At 37.4% G+C, this 17,753-nt stretch overlaps 1 protein-coding gene across 2 annotated transcripts; it reads left to right on the top strand.

Moving 5' to 3' along the window:
- Nucleotides 1-246: 246 nt before the first annotated feature.
- On the top strand, nucleotides 247-17,446 carry LOC135699820 (transformer-2 protein homolog beta-like). 2 transcript variants are annotated; one of them, XM_065220162.1, is made up of 3 exons: nucleotides 247-285; nucleotides 345-907; nucleotides 16,981-17,446. In XM_065220162.1, exons 1-3 carry the CDS (start codon nucleotides 283-285, stop codon nucleotides 17,132-17,134), a joined length of 720 nt encoding a protein of 239 aa, XP_065076234.1. In that variant the 5' UTR covers nucleotides 247-282; the 3' UTR covers nucleotides 17,135-17,446. The 2 variants fall into 2 exon arrangements, with proteins under 2 accessions (XP_065076234.1, XP_065076235.1); XM_065220163.1 differs by lacking the exon at nucleotides 16,981-17,446 and having other exon boundaries at nucleotides 345-911.
- Nucleotides 17,447-17,753: the final 307 nt, after the last annotated feature.

Genomic DNA, 17,753 nt, shown 5'->3' with positions numbered 1-17,753 from the left:
GTTTTCTCACGATAAATAATTTAAATAATTTTATTTATTATGAATTAAAAATATCCCTGAATTTCAATATGATTACGATAATGTTATGCTTTATGTTGTTAATTTTTCAAATTGAACCCATATTTTTAAGATAATTATAAGATATTATTCTAATCCATGATCATCTGTGATGTGACCACCAGAAATTTTACCTAGCAACAAGTCAAGCAGGTCATGATTTTCAAAAGCAATTATTTTTTCACAATCGTCTGCTTTGCGTTGTCAGCTGATCTGCTAAAAGAAATGGTAACATTTAAATTACTTTAAAAACTGCCTCTCTGTAATAATCGACATTTTTACACTAGGCTCAATCTCGCAGCCGCAGTCGTACGCCTCCGCACAGCTACCGGAGGCGCAACAGCGCTGATTGTCATCAACGACGTCGGAGCAGCCGGAAGCATGGCAGAAGTTCGGCTCGGCGACACTATCGAAGTATCAGCAGCCCGAGAAGTATCGGCTCCACGTCCGGTTGTTCGTCGTGTCCTTCGACACCGAAACCTTTTGGTCGTCCGGTAGATCCACCGGCGAACAAGTGTCTGGGGGTGTTTGGTTTGAGTTCCTACACCAAGGAATCGCACCTGATGGACGTTTTCGCGAAGTACGGCATAATCGAGAAGGCGGTAATTGTGTACGATGCCAAGACGAAGATATCCCGCGGATTTGGGTTCGTGTACTATCAGGAGCTGAAGGCGGCATCGGCGGCCAAGGTTGAATGTAACGGAATGGTGCTGCATGAGAGAACCATCCGAGTTGATTACTCGGTCACGGAGAGGCCCCACACGCCTACGCCCGGGGTGTATTTGGGAGATAGAGATACTGGGAAAAGACGGTGCAGAAGTTCCTACAGCTATCGAGGACGGAGTTATGAGTAAGTAGCTTATTTTGGTTCGATCTGCACTAGCGATTTCATAGTGGGGACGGGTCTGGTAGTGGTTAGCATCCATAACTTTCACGCTGACGGTCACGTCACGTCACGAGTAATATATCTTATTCCCAGACAAGTCACGAATGACGACCTAATGCTATGTTTGCACTACGGAGTTTTCCCTGACTTGATGTATAGTTTTATAACTGTCAGGTTTTCGAATTCGTAGCAATAAAACACTAGCCAGACTTTGCAGTTATAACATGCTATAAGCCTATTTTGATGACATTTTTCTTGTCGAAAATTATTATAACATGTTATTACCATAGACATTATTACCTTGTAGTCTTAACAAGGCTTAATACCACGTTCAGAGTTATAATACGTTAGAAAAAAAAACTCATCAAGATAGGCTTATAACATGTTATAACACTCCAGTCTGGCCAATGTTTAACCCTTTCCTTCCCATGGTAGCACAGATGATCCACAATTTTTCGGTCCGTCTCTTGTTTGTCTATATAACATTAAATAGTCAGTACTTATTTAAGCTCCATGTGCTCGTTGTCTTCTTCCATATGTATTCTTCAGAATTAAACTGAGCCAATATAGAAAAACATTTAAAAAAATAAACTATTAATTTAAACCAAACACTATTTTTAATGATATCGATCATTTTAGAATGTTTGGAACATATTTTGTTCTAGCACTTTTTTCAAAAACATAGTTATTCATTTCAACAACGAAAACCCTGCTACGAAGGAAAGCGTTAAACGGAATCAAGAGGCAACTTCAGGGCTATTATAACAGGCGCAGATGTTACGATTTTCGCGGATTTCCCTAATAAATAAATACCATAAACGAACGATAACCCAAATGATTGAACTATTCCCAAAATGGTTTGGATGATACCCGGAACACGTCGTTAAGCAAAATAACCATAACAATTTTATTAGGGTTGTCACGGATTTGAAATTTCTGCCGCGTAAATCGCTGAAATTACAAATGATGTCGCAAAAATTGCGAAGAGACTAACTGCGGAATTCATTTTGACCTTTGCGTCCCGGATTATTTTGCTGTCATATTTTTTTGTTTATTTGGCGCTAGTTTTCTCAATTTACCACCGATTAAACCAAACACCCTGCAAAACATCGAGAAATTTTCAGAGTCTCATAAGTCACACTTGTTGGTCACGTCGGATTACCGGTTCCGGATTTACACGGAAATTCCTTGGGGTCAGTTCAATGGTCATGTGAGACATTTTCATGATTTTTTTTTATTTCTAATATTAACATAGCATTTTTAGTTGTCAAATCATAAAACATAAACGAATCGTATATATGCGACTTATTGCCATGTATACCGGATATTCTAGGGCCTCTAGGATAGGACATATTTCGATACTACAGACATTAGTCCAGTCTTGGTTGATCTAGTAGAACAAATCAACTGATGTCCAGGGCGATTTGGAGAACCTATATTTTCCGGTATACATGGTAATTAGCCGTGCATGATTCACAGCCTAACTTTTCAAAAGGTCCTATCTAACATTTCACTCTTTTCGAGAAAAACGAGGTTGAAGATTGACAAAATCTTTTTTGATACTATTTTAAACCAAATAAACTTTTGATATTTTTAAGACCTTTAATAGTAAAATGCGATAGTAAAATTGAAATTGAAATTATAATCTACCCGTTTCATGCATTTTTTTTTCTATGAAAACGTGAAAAATGTTACATACGACATTGATCTCTTGTCAGGTGTACATTGGACATGTTATATAGGACGTTTTGTTATAATCACAGTTACATAGGTCGTTTATGTTTTCAACATTGTTTGTTTCTAAGCATTATGAGTGCATAATTTAAGTTATACGAGTTAAACGAACAATATGAGTATTGGACAATGCATCAACTTTTTTTTAACGGTATATCGCAACACTGCCCACAGATTGTTTTGGTCGATCGTTGGTGGTCGCGTGAGCCGCTTTTTATTTGATAACAGTGTTATTTTAGGGGCTGTTCATTAACTACGTAGACAGCTTTTCGGTATTCGAGATTCTATCCGCCAGACTATGAATATAGCGACTATATTGGACAGACCCCAAGGAATTTCCGTGTAAATTCCGGAACCGTTAATCCGATGTAGCCAACAAGTGTGGCTTATGAAGCTCTGATAATTTCTCGATTATTTGCAGGGTGTTTGGTGTGAATCGGTAAATAAATTGAGAAAACTAGAGCCAAATGAACAACAAAATTTAGGATAGCAAAATACGTCAGGGACGCAAAGGTTAATTTACAAAATAATTTGCTTTTCAAATGAAAATGCATTTCTTATTTTTAAAACAATGTTTCAGTAAATCTAGACGGTTTTTTTTTTTCAATAGAATCTCATATTGTAAGGGTGTTTTATTATGTTCACTAATTACATATAATTTATTCTAACAAGATCATAAATAACTGAAGATGATACATCGTTATTTTTTTTAAGGTTACAAATGATATTCCTTTAGCTCAGTTGGTGAAGGCGCAGCAAGTGCTATGCTGGAAGCCAAAAACCATTTCACGAAAATCATTTCCCCGGAAACCATTTCCCGGAATGTACTACTTTCCCGATTTTTTTTTCGTTAAAAAAAAACAAGTAAATTTAGCGATTTTTCCCGGATAACACGTAAGCAGAACCAACTAACTAAAGAGAAATGAATAAAATTCCTTAATTTTAATCTAAATCAATAGACCTAAAATAGGGGAAATGGATGTAATGTCGGCCTAAATGCCCCTAATTTGGGCCCATACATAAATTCAGTAATCGACTAAATTTTCAATAGCGACCAAAAATAACCATTAGTACCGTCCCAATGACGCGTTCATCTAAATAAAATTGATAAATAGCAGATTTTTAGCAATGGGCCCAATCGTAGATCCATAGGCCAACATTAGAGCCATTTCCCCTACTTGAGAAATTCCCTACAAATTCGCAAATCGGTTTATTTTTGTATTTTTTGTTTAGGTTGAAATTTTGCAGAAACGTTCCTTATGACCGACAATGTCATTTTGCATCTTCATGTAAAGGGTGTCCACGATGAAATTGCCACACACAAAATTGATTCGCAAAATTCGAGTTTTCATCCGATTGCCATCAAATTTTCAGGGATTGAGAAATAACTATTAAACTTCATTTTACCATTTTACTCGTATTTTATTTACAGTCCATACGCAAATGCCCGCACCTTGGCCTTAACCCCGGCCATAAGATTCTGCACAACCTGTGAATCAACCGTTTTTTGCATGTAAACCCATACTTTCTTCAGTTCCTCGACTGTCTTCACTACCTTAGGTCGTTTAAGAAGGTGCTGCTTCATAATCGCCCAGTACTTCTCGATGGGGCGGAGCTCCGGAGTGTTGGGAGGGTTGAACATTTTCGGCACGAAATTGACCTTATTGTCCGCATACCACTTCAGCACGTCCTTGGAGTAGTGGCATGAGGCCAAATCCGGCCAGAAGATTGTTGGGACGTTGTGGGCCTTCAGGAGAGGAAGCAGCCGCTTCTGGAGGCACTCTTTTATGTACACCTGTCCGTTCATCGTGTCCTGGGTCACGAAAGGTGCACTCCGCTTCCCGCACGTGCAGATGGCTTGCCAAACCAGGAATTTCTTCGCAAATTTGGACATCTTCTGAGTGCGGACATGCTCCGGAACGCTGAACTTATCCTTGGCCGTGAAAAACAGGTTGCCGGGGATCTGTTTGAAGTCGGCCTTCACATATGTTTCGTCGTCCATGATGCAGCATTCAACTTTCGTCAGCATGTTGAGGTACAACTTCCTGGCACGGGTTTTGTCGGACTTGTTCTGCTTCTTGTCGCGATTAGGGGCCTTTTGTACCTTGAACGTTCGAAGCCCAGCCTTAGTTTTGGCCTTCTGGACAAAACTTCGGCTTAGGTGCAGCTTCTTAGCCACATCCCTAACGGAGGCGTTCGGATTTCGGTTGAAGGCCCCAACTACGCGGTTGTGATTTTTGGTGTTGTACGGAATACTTTTTCCTTCACTTCTAGGCTTCCGATCGGTGGTCAACCGTTCCTCGAACCGCTTAATCACTCGCGACACCGTGGAATTCACGATTCCCAACGTTTTAGCGATGGAACGATGCGAGAGATCCTTGTTCTCGTGATGAATGCGCAAGATTTTATCACGCACGAGCTGTTCTTTCGACTCCATTTCCGCGAGTTTTGATCACAGGACTTTAAAACTTGCAGGATGTAAATAATGCACTATGAACTAAATCCATCCAAATTTTCATTAAATTCTACCCAACGGTTAAAAAGTTAGAGCAATTTCATAGTGTGGCAATTTCATCGTGGACACCCTTTAACCATTTTGAATCCAGCCTTATTTTTGAAAAGAGCATATAGAAAAAAATATCACGCTTATCTTCAGAAAAATTTTACTCGAAAACTTTTTGCCCGATTAGTTTGGTGTCTTGGGCAATATTGCAGACAATAGATGAGACTATTTGAAAAAAAGCACCCTAATAAATTACCCAACTTTTTTTTAAATTTCAAATAAAATCTTAAAAACAATTTTTCTTAAAAAGGATTTTTTGTTTTTTTTTAAATTTATTTCTATGTTTTAGGGGACAAAAAATGCCATCTTTTGCACTATAGGTCAAGATGGAGAAATGATGGACAAAAAAGTTATGATTTAAAAAAAAAACTCAAGTTTTTGGAAAAATATCCAAAATTTGGTCCAATTACTTTTTCAACTTTATATATTGAACTAAAGGAACACTAAATTTACAATAACCTGTGTAAATTTTTGCTAAGTTGCACCGTTTTCGAGATGTAGCGGTTTAAAAGTGGATATTTTTAAAATGTTGCTAGTTTTTGGTCAATTTTTAAATGTATTTCGCGGTTCTTCAATTCCGACAATATCAAGGAAAGATCAGAAAATTTTACATTAAAATTTGGTGTACTTTCATTATATAAAGTCGAAACAGTAATTGGACCAAGTTTTGGAAATTTTCCCAAAAACTTGAATTTTAAAAACATAACTTTTTTGTCCATCATTTCTGCATCTTGACCTATAGTGCAATAAATGGCATTTCTTGTCCCCTAAAACATATCAACAAATACAAAAATACAAAAAATGTCTTTTTGAGAAGAATTGTTTTTAAGATTTTATTTGAAATTGAAAAAAAAAGTTGGCTTATTTTTTTTAGAGTGCATATTTTTTTTTTCAAATAGCCTAATCCATTATCTGAAATATTGCCCAAGACACCAAACCGATCGGGTAAACAGTTTTCGAGTAAAATTTTTCTGAAGCTTGATATTTTTCAATATGCCCTTTTAAAAAATAAGGCTGTATTCAAAATGGCGATATGAAGATGCAAAATGGCATTGTCGGTCATTAGGAACGATTCTGGAAATTTTCAACCAAATCAAAAAATGCAAAAATAAACCGATTTGCGAATTCGCACGGAATTGCTCACTTGGTAGGGTGGGTGCGCCAGTAGTGGAGGTACTAAGCAAATTTATGAATTAAACAATAAATATACGATGTACACACAATTGTTATACGTCAATCTATAGCTTTCAACCTCTATTTTGATAGAAAAATATTACAGTGCAATAAAATTGCATACAATTTTAGAAAACTCATCCTCCATTAATAGGAACACTGTTCCAGTAGTTGTGGTAGTTGCTAACTTTGGTTCCTATAATAGTGAAATGCGTTGGTTCCTTATGGGTTCCACTATTATAGGAACACTACCGCAACTATGGGTGCAAAGGAGAGAAAATCTTAAGGAAAATTAATTATTTCCGTCACTTTTAAGCATATTTTAAGTTTGAAATATGCAAATATGATTTATTTTAGGAGAGCTACCGATGAAAAATAATCTTATCCGGGTCCTCCTCACTATTCCAGCACAACCTCCATACCGCAACTATAGGTACACCAATATTACTGGAACACCAACCCTATATCGTGGCCATCTTGAAAACTTATGACTTGAAAACTGTGAGTGGCTGCAGATTTTATATTTTTTCACGGCGTGGTATGGAACAGAAGTTTTTGGATTGAATAATTCAAAGAGACAAAGCATCATCAAATAGTAGAGATATTGAACTGTCACTTAAGTATCCACAGTCGAATGATTTTAATGGCTTTTTATCAAAATTATTTTCTCATTTTAAAATAACAAATATTCGAATTTTGAAAAAGGTGTTTGAGAAACAATTACAAAAGTCTTATAGGGGAAATGGCTCTAATGTAGGCCTATGGATCTAAGATTGGGCCCATCGCTAAAAATCTGCTATTTATCAATTTTATCTAGATGAACGCGTCTTTGGGTTGATGCATATATTATGTCACGCTCTAGGGGGGGGGGGTCCAAAATTTGGTGACAAGCAATGCATTAGGTATAAGAAAAACGTCACTATAGGGGGAGGGGGGTAAATTTTCCTCGATTTAGCGTGACATAATTAATGCATGGGCCCTTTGGGAAGGTATTAATGGATATTTTTGGTCGCTATTGAAAATTTAGTATGGGCCCAAATTAGGGGTTTTAGGCCGACATTGCATCCATTTCCCCTATTTAAACCGATTCAGTTTTCATAAACCGCTTCACAAAGTAATGCCATCCACCATCAATTGGCATCTTCTTTCATATTATGTGATAAAGCTACAGATTTTGATCATGAAAAATATGAGAACAATATCAAGCCAGTCTGTCCCATCAAGCAAAATAATTGCATATCAGTCCCATCCTTAAATTCAATCGTCCAGAGGTGAAGTAACAGTTCTGATTTTCGAGTTGCCATATTTATCGCTGATAAAACATAACATACAAGCTTCAATGCAACTGATTTTAACTTTTAACTTATGATATTTCAAATATTTATATGGGAATCGCACCTCGTAACTTCGACAGCGATTTTCTCAATGCCACCATAGACGTAACTTTTTATATGAGACTGATAGGGATCATAGGCAGATTATAGGGTAAGTGATCCAGTTATTTCAAATACACGTAACAGCTTTAGAAAATGACTGGTAGGTATATACTGCCGTTATACGCATAACTGTCCCATGTTCTATGCAATCCTTATGTACCGTGGGACTCTTATGCGTATATCAGCAGTATACAGGTTGGAAAGTGAACCAGGAAAACCCGGAAAATTGCCGGGATTTTTTTTTACCAGGAAAAACCTGGAAAAACCGGGAATTTTAAAGCAAAACCAGGAAAACTAATACTTTACAGATGCATGTCGGTTTGAAATAATAACGTTATTATTTAAAGGGTGTCCACGATGAAATTGCCACACACAAAATTGATTCGCAAAATTCGAGTTTTCATCCGATTGCCATCAAATTTTCAGGGATTGAGAAATAACTATTAAACTTCATTTTACCATTTTACTCGTATTTTATTTACAGTCCATACGCGAATGCCCGCACCTTGGCCTTAACCCCGGCCATAAGATTCTGCACAACCTGTGAATCAACCGTTTTTTGCATGTAAACCCATACTTTCTTCAGTTCCTCGACTGTCTTCACTACCTTAGGTCGTTTAAGAAGGTGCTGCTTCATAATCGCCCAGTACTTCTCGATGGGGCGGAGCTCCGGAGTGTTGGGAGGGTTGAACATTTTCGGCACGAAATTGACCTTATTGTCCGCATACCACTTCAGCACGTCCTTGGAGTAGTGGCATGAGGCCAAATCCGGCCAGAAGATTGTTGGGACGTTGTGGGCCTTCAGGAGAGGAAGCAGCCGCTTCTGGAGGCACTCTTTTATGTACACCTGTCCGTTCATCGTGTCCTGGGTCACGAAAGGTGCACTCCGCTTCCCGCACGTGCAGATGGCTTGCCAAACCAGGAATTTCTTCGCAAATTTGGACATCTTCTGAGTGCGGACATGCTCCGGAACGCTGAACTTATCCTTGGCCGTGAAAAACAGGTTGCCGGGGATCTGTTTGAAGTCGGCCTTCACATATGTTTCGTCGTCCATGATGCAGCATTCAACTTTCGTCAGCATGTGGAGGTACAACTTCCTGGCACGGGTTTTGTCGGACTTGTTCTGCTTCTTGTCGCGATTAGGGGCCTTTTGTACCTTGAACGTTCGAAGCCCAGCCTTAGTTTTGGCCTTCTGGACAAAACTTCGGCTTAGGTGCAGCTTCTTAGCCACATCCCTAACGGAGGGGTTCGGATTTCGGTTAAAGGCCCCAACTACGCGGTTGTGATTTTTGGTGTTGTACGGAATACTTTTTCCTTCACTTCTGGGCTTCCGATCGGTGGTCAACCGTTCCTCGAACCGCTTAATCACTCGCGACACCGTGGAATTCGCGATTCCCAACGTTTTAGCGATGGAACGATGCGAGAGATCCTTGTTCTCGTGATGAATGCGCAAGATTTTATCACGCACGAGCTGTTCTTTCGACTCCATTTCCGCGAGTTTTGATCACAGGACTTTAAAACTTGCAGGATGTAAATAATGCACTATGAACTAAATCCACCCAAATTTTCATCAAATTCTACCCAACGGTTAAAAAGTTAGAGCAATTTCATAGTGTGGCAATTTCATCGTGGACACCCTTTATGTGTGATGCGTGTTAAATAATATACCTGTATATTCAATACACTTTGATAATCGAGCAGAAAAGCATCAGAGCTTTCGGCGCTGCTGTCATGACAACGCAACTATGCTTTATGTTCTCAGTACAAACGATGAAACATCTTAACCCTTAAATGCGCATATTGTTTAAAACAACATTTTCAAAAATGTTAAAACTTTGTTAATAGCTAGATCAACTTAGTGTTCTAGATGCACTTCCACAGTTGTTAATTGAGAGTTTTCTAAGCCTGCACCATTTTTGCATTAGTATTATTGTGTGGCAAGCCAAAAAAATCCTAGAGGCACGCAATAATCTTTAACTCCAACGCAGGCAACGACTGTAATTGAATTAATTCCATTAACTACTGCTTTAATTATATTAATTACACAATGTAGAACATTAACTTCTTTTTAACTCCATTAATTACAGTTGAAATTTCGTTATTAAAGTACATTAATAACATTTTTCAATACTTTAAATTACATTCATTACGGATAGATAATTTTAATAACCGTCAGTACTACTTCAAAAGAGATTAATTACTTTAAGTACTTTTGATTACATTTTAACTTCAACGCACCGGTTCTTTGTAATGCGTGTCCGTCGAAAAATTCCTAGACCGGGCCGGGATTCGAACCCAGCATGGTACTTTATACTTTATAGCTTCACCTTGACCGACTGAGATAAAGGAGGCTAAGGGAAATTGATTATTATTATTATTATTATCTTTATTATAAAGACTTTCAGCCTTTAGTTGGTTCGTCTCTACAGGAAAAATTGATGTGAATATTCAATAATAGCTGCATTATTTGCTTGCGGACTACACTCATAAAGTAAATCACATATCCAGTGGAAAATATCCATGTGAATTTCACATAATTTTCATGTGATCCCATAATTGGAAATTGCACCACTAAATCACATGAACCTTATGTGTCCAATTAAATCTATATGATTATTCACATAGCATTTATTATGCTCTGTGATATTCAGATACAAATCATTAATTTTGTTTTTGGAAAAAATATTTATGTGTGTTCCTAATAGAAACTATGTGAAAACTTTTTCAGTGTAGTTTTGATTTTTAACACCCAAACACGATGCCTCCGGTAAAATGTGTAACGGCAAATTGACAATGTTTGAAAAATCATTGCTTTGCAATTTATCGATAGATTTTAAATCTATTGTAAACGAATAAATCTTTAAAGTCAGTTTCAGATGGTGCCAATACATTTTAAATTTGTCAATAAATTGCTGAGCTATGATTGCAAGTTTTCCGTTACACATTTTACCGAAGGCTTCGTGTTCTGAGTGTTAATGGCATAAATGCCAATATCGCCAAGGACTAATGTACCCATTTAGTTAAACTAGGATTAAGACTTGAGTGGAGGTCAAACAATTGGCCTTAAGCCTCTTGATTACAGAAGTGAAAAACCTTGGACTGAAACAAATACTCAGTTAATGGATATTTATGACAACATTTAATTTTAATTTGTTGACATGAACCGGATGAGCATTGATGTAATTTAAGTATTTTTTAGTATCTGGTTTGACATATGATATGCATTTTAGTGAATGCCCTTTGGATGGTGAAAAGTCAACATAGTTCAGCGAACGTTAAATATACTTAATGGAATAAGTATTTTACTTCTGTTTTTTTCAAACCAGTTTAGTATGCATACAAAGCATATAATTTGAAGTATTTTACTAAATACATAAATAATATTCTTAAGACGTTTCTCCCATGTAGAAGAATTATAGGAAATCTGCAAAACTGATAGAATTAAAGCTTTGTTCAAAACCAGGAATTTTTTATAAAAGAAACTAGGAAAACCGGGGAAAATAACCAGGAATTTCAAATCAGAAATTCACTTGCCAACCTGTATGTACCAAAACTGGAGGAAAGTTTAAGTTGTGCCAAAATTAGAACACTTCTCCTACTAGATTAAAGCAGTACGTCGTATGTACAATCATGTTTATAATTATGTATTCTCACAATTATGGGCACTTGCCTACCACATTGTGCGTTATTTCATTCTTCAAATAATATTTAAAGTCCCTTTGATATTTGAAAGATAAGAAAATATTCTCTTCTCTCTTTTTTATTACGATCTGTTCTTCAACAATATGAAAGAACTGGCTGTTTGACTTGTCCTTAGACGAACGGCACATAGTTGACACGTGGCCTACTTTGCCACATGCCACATGTGAAACATGTCTTCTGCTTTGCAGGACGCGTCTCTGAATTGTGGGACCTTCTGCAACGGTAACTCCGACGGTTTCTTGCTGGATTTAATTGATTGCTTAAGCTTCGGGGTTTCATGCTTGAACTGCTTCTTCGGTAACTTCCGGTTGAAGGCGGTGATCTTGCCTGATATTTTGCATGGCTTTCGACTCCTGTTCTACCGGTTTCCAACTGCGCGCAATACTGAATGCTTTGTTGAACGTGAGACTTGCTTCTGTCAGCAGCTTTGTGTGGTGATTTGAACTGTGAACCCCGGCGATGAACTGATCCCGTGAAGCTTCTTGCAGGAACGTTTTATACTCGCAGGATTGTGGCTGTGTCTTGAGTTCCATGATGAATTCATCTCACATTTCCGAAATGTATAGCGTTCAGTCACCACATTGGTGCTAGGGGTTAAATGCGTTCTCAATCAACTCTTCGTATGACTGCGCACACGGATCATCGGAACCTCATTAATCAGGAAGAATTGCTCGAGGCGACTGACATATTCGTCAAACTTTTCTCTTACAACAAACGGTTCCAAATACCCAAACATTGGCATCGGCATATTGATCACTGACGGACCTGGTTTGGCTCTTCATCTGGCATATTTTCTTTGTCCGCGTTTTTCTTCTACACTGACACTATACTTTCGCGTTAGATCCCTGACACGAGATCTCGCTGACCACAACTACGTGTTTCGAATCGACTTTGTTCAAAAGTGAGGTTAGGCATCGACAGATTTTATCATAAGCGGATTACTCGACGCGTTTTCCGTTTACCTCGTCGCCAGAAATTGAAAAGAAGAAAACATGATGGACTTAACTGCCCATAATTGCATATCAGTCCCATATGGATAGTAAATCAAGCAAAGGTGGGACTGATCTACGATTATGGGTAGTAAACTAGATAGTAATTAACGCTTTATACATATAACAATTACACTGTTAACGGCCGATCAGGAGAAGAGGCCGACCAAGGAGACGCATGGCCTTTCATAGGGAGAGAAAACATATAGGGGGAAATTACGTATTCTTGTCAATCTTAGCAGCCTCCGCACTTCTATAGACGAGTGCACGGATGGATTTGAGTCCACTCACTCGACAAAAAGTGACACAACAGCGGGGCCCTGTTTACTAAAAATGAACACATGAATAATACTCGCGTAACATTTGAAACGGGCATATCAACTTTTGTCCACAAAACTTGTTAAGCCCTTTTCGTGCGAACCGAACACAATATTCTGCAAAGTTGTAGCTGATAAAAATTCCCCTAAGAATAGCAATAGAACATGTTAAAAGTACAATATGGAAAAAGGCTAGAAGAAAATGAACAAAAAGTTTGGTTTTCCCATAGTAATTTCCATATAAACTTCGAATAGTTTGTGCCAAGTCAGTTTCTTACCAAATGAGTTTAAATTTTGGGAGGCTAATCAGGATCTGGTGTTTAACCGTTTGAGCACTGTGGAGCGAAAATTTCAAATTTTGCATCAGTCTAGTGTAGGTGGTACGTGTAGGGTAGAGCGCTACTTTGTCGTAATCGCCCATTTCCGTTCTATTGAGCTGGAAAGATAAATAATATCAATGATTTCACCGTGCACCAATTAATAATAGGTTCGTTCCGATGCGTTAGGCCATTTGCTACAACATAAATCCTATTAGAGCGCAATGTATGAATATTTACGCTCATTGTTCTCAAAACAAAAAAGGGGTTCCAAGCGAATCCCCTTTTTCTACGTTTATCCGTAGGACGAAGACAATCTAATGAAGTTTCAATGCGTTACGACAGAATTAAACTCGTAGCACGAATTTAGAATCAAGAAGCAGTATTAGGTTTTAAACAGTATCTCAACAATTTGTTATTCTTTATCAAATCCAATGAAAAGGTGAATAAATTTAGAAATCATCTATGATAGATATATATTTTTTTTATGTTCAAACCCGTTAAAAAAGAGAGGTAAAGTGCTTAGTATGACGAAAATTAGATCAAAAACCCTATTTCATTTAAAAAAAACCTGATAACATGATGTAATCTAATTTAAGCTGATAGACTAAGGGAAGGATTAAAAGCAATGAACGAAAAATTTTCGTGAAAAAATACAGTGAAATTAACGTTTAAATTTCAGTTGCCAAAAACAGTTAACCCGTAAAGTACCAGGACGAACGAATTTTTTTCAACAAACTCGTTCTCAGCAATGCCTCATCCGATTTTCATAAACTTGAATTTTTATTCAAGGGGAATAGTTGAACTAACTTTTGTTGTTGGTACCACCCCCTTAGAACCCTCCTCGTTCTTGGGAGATGTAAATGTGTTTTGTTGTACTTTTTAACCAGTTTGACCAAATGTTTTAAATTTTCACGCGAATCGGTTGTCTGGTGCATCAAATGATATCAGATAGATGAAATATGATTAGTAAAACTGAATTTAGATATTTCCATAACGTATGGCTACGATATTATCGGTTCCGGGAGTCCCGGAAATTGGTTCCGGGATTCCCGGAAATCGGTTTTGTAGGACATAGTAATATCTCAGGCAAAATTATCTTGTGCCTAGTCAAATCATGTCAAATTGGTAGAATCAAGTGAAAGAAGGTGATTTGAGATGATTTTGGCCAGTTTGGCATCGGTTCCGAAACGCGGATGTGTGAATTCCGGAAAACGGTTTGTTGTAATTAAAACATTGATGTTATGATATCATATTATGCCAAAATGACAAGCTATGATCAATGAAATCAGGTTGTAGTGTATCTGATGGCATATGAGCACATTGGCATCGGTTCGGTATTTCATTTATGCAAAGCTTTAAACCTGTTTATCTCAGTAAATAAGCCTCTCCGTAAATACGGCTCAATTGCGATTTTAGGGATGTTTGAGTTTCCAAATCTTCAAACCCGTTTATCTCTGAAAATCTGACCTAAATCACGATTTGAAGGGTGTTTGGGTTCTGCAAATCATTAAACCCTAGTATCTCCGTAAATACGGCCTTGCTTCCTTTCAACAATCTTCTATTTTATAATATCATACCTTTTCTTCCCACAACTTTTCGGTCCGTCTCATGTTTGTTAATCTGCCATTTAATAGTCAGTATTTATTTAAGCTGCTCCGTGTATTCATTATTCTCGTCTATATGTATTCTACAGGATTCAATTGAGTAACTATTGAAGAGCAACTAGCATACTATTGATTTTAATTAAAACTTCTTTGATAAATTCGATAATTTCAGGCTGTACGGGACATCTTTTGTTATAGCTCCTTTTTTTTCAAAAATACATTTTTGAATCTCAAAACAACCAAAAACCTTCTGGAAAGTAAAGGGTTACAGTAACGATGCTAGTTCGAACGGACCCTGATGGAATTTTTAACAAATTCTAGTAGATTAGAAGTCTTATGATGGGTTGTTCATATTCCACGTGGACAGTTTTTGAGAGGTATTTAGACTCCCCCTCTGCCTGCACAATAGCCAAACGTTGTATGTGGACAGTAGACTGATGCAAATTTTGACATTTTCGCTCCACAGTGCTCATACGGTTCAAAATCGGGTTCTGACTAGCCTCCCAAAATTTGAACTCATTCGATAAGAAACTGACTTGGCACAAACCATTTGAAGTTATTTGGAAATTACAATGGGAAAACCAAATGTTTTGTTCATATCCATCTAACAATTTACCATATCGCTCTGCTTTAAAAAATGATAACTGAGCTCGTTGCAAATTTTCTCAGCTACAACTTTGCCCAAAACCACTTTTCAATATAATGTAAGCATCAAAAGTTATCAATAATTCAAGCCACTAACGTCTTATGATTATGCTCAATCAACTGTTCAGCAGGCTACATTGGTGTTTCTGGCGCTTAGAATACAGTACAAAAATCATGGCTACTATGTCACACTGCAAGATACAGTGTTGCTCACAAAACAGCTGCTTGATCATGCCATAAGATTAACAATCTCTTAAACAATTAATAACAATTTTATTTGACGTTTGTCTCAAAAACTATATTCTGCTAAGTTGTAGCTGAGAAAATTTTCCATAAGTATAGCTATTGAATTTTTGAACAGTGCAATATGGAAAAAGGTAAGAAGACAATGAACAAAAAGTTTGGATTTCCCATAGTTATTTCCATATAAACTTCACATGGTTTGTGCCATGTTAGTTTCTCATCAAAGGAGTTCAAATATTGGGAGACTTATCAGGACCCGATTTGGAGCCGTTTGAGCACTGTGGAGCGAAAATGTCAAAATTTGCATCAGTCTAGTGGACAGCTCCTGACGACAATGTCATGTCGATTTCAGACCATTGTCAAGTCAATCATTCAGTGAAGCATTTAAATACAATACAGTAATGTCTCGATTTTATCAGCCCCTCCACGCATCGGACTTTAATTTTTCAATAATTTCACATAACCGTAATTCCAAATCTCATTACAGTATTACTGCTGTTATACGCATAAGAGTCCCACGGTACAAAAGAATTGCATAGAACATGGGACAGTTATGCGTATAATGGCAGTATAACTAAAATATAAACATTGGAATGTGGAATTATAAAAAAAATAGATTTACCTCATTAATATTAACATAGAATTTTGTTTAAGGGCGTATTACTCATCATTATCGCACTGCAAAAAATATGTTATCAAACTTGGACCCTTTTTTGGCAACATGCCAAAATCAAACCGTGCCATAATCGGATCCATACTGTATTGATTCTACAAACAACACGTGCATGAAAGGGTTAATTAACATAGGGGAAATGGCTCTAATGTTGGCCAATGGATCTAAGATTGGGCCCATCGCTAAAAATCTGCTATTTATCAATTTTATCTAGATGAATGCGTCATTCGGACGGTACTAATGGATATTTTGGGTCGCTATTGAAAATTCAGTCGATTGCTGAATTTATGTATGGGCCAAAATTAGGGGCATTTAGGCCGACATTACATCCATTTCCCCTACATTCTTAATTGCGCTACAAGGCAACAACATTTCAGTGAGGCCCCGGGGGTGGAGGAAATTTTCCCCTTTCCGATGAATGTATTGGTTTGCGTGGGTGTACTTCGGTTCGCGTGTAAAGGGCCTTCAACTTTTTTTTTACAAAAGTTTTTGTGCCGTTATCAAATGTTACGCCTGATTTTACGTCGGAAATAAAAGCATCAACAAATTTTCAAAATTTGTTGATTCAAAACAAATTTGCAAATAAAATAGAAAGATTGCCTTAAAATATGTTGCTATTTGTTTTTTTTAATTTACAGTAATGAATACCATCATCGGCGCTCCAGACGCAGCTGCTCTCGTTCGCCTCGACGTCATCGTAGATCCGGACACCGTCATCAACATCGGCGTTACAGCTCACGTGATCGGTCATCGTCGTACTCATCCCTTGATTCAAGACGCTCCTATCGATGATTTTTCCCAGCCGGTACCGATGTAAGTTACCTTTTATGAAGATTTTATGAAGATCCTAGAAAGGCAGAAAGCTACTGTACAGTCAAGAATATTAATGAAAAAATGAATATCAATTGGTTATTACTTGCCACCCACAAGGGAAGATTTGACTACATTCCAGCGATGCGAAGGTAAAGTTTAAATCGTTTAATTATTATTCTTTCATTGCAGGAAATTTCTCGGCCCACATTCCTTGATGACTGGTAACTATTGAGCTGATACTTAATATATAGATTTTAACTTTGTTCCTTATTTGAACGAGAGTTTTTAGTTTGTTTGTTTGTTCGTACAATTTCGGTTTTGTGTGTGTGTAAATGAAATAAATGATGCCGATTACCTACTGCTTAAACGTTTCACTCAGCCGTGCTTAGATGGAATACAAACCAAAAGCAACTTTATTGATATGATCAGTGATCGAACGTTGAACCAATAACGTTTCTTTTATGCTCCGTTGAAGGTGGGGCTTGTTGGAGCACACTCCGCCTATCGATCGGAGAAGGATGTCAAGCACGGAGGAACGATTCCGCAAGCTTCGATTGTTGTTGTTTTCTTTCTTATCTTCTTGTTGTGTATTTTCTCT

Source organism: Ochlerotatus camptorhynchus, unplaced genomic scaffold (assembly GCF_037179485.1).
Source record: "Ochlerotatus camptorhynchus isolate MF236.1 unplaced genomic scaffold, CSIRO-AGI_Acam_v1.1 ptg000117l, whole genome shotgun sequence".
NCBI classification, from domain to species: Eukaryota; Metazoa; Arthropoda; class Insecta; order Diptera; family Culicidae; genus Ochlerotatus; species Ochlerotatus camptorhynchus.
This window is presented reverse-complemented; position numbering and strand designations above follow the sequence as displayed.

Bases quoted from the DNA above. Each gene is read 5' to 3' on its own strand.
- LOC135699820 (XM_065220162.1), top strand. The intron at 908-16,980 runs GTAAGTAGCTTA...TTTAATTTACAG, and splicing joins TATCGAGGACGGAGTTATGA to TAATGAATACCATCATCGGC.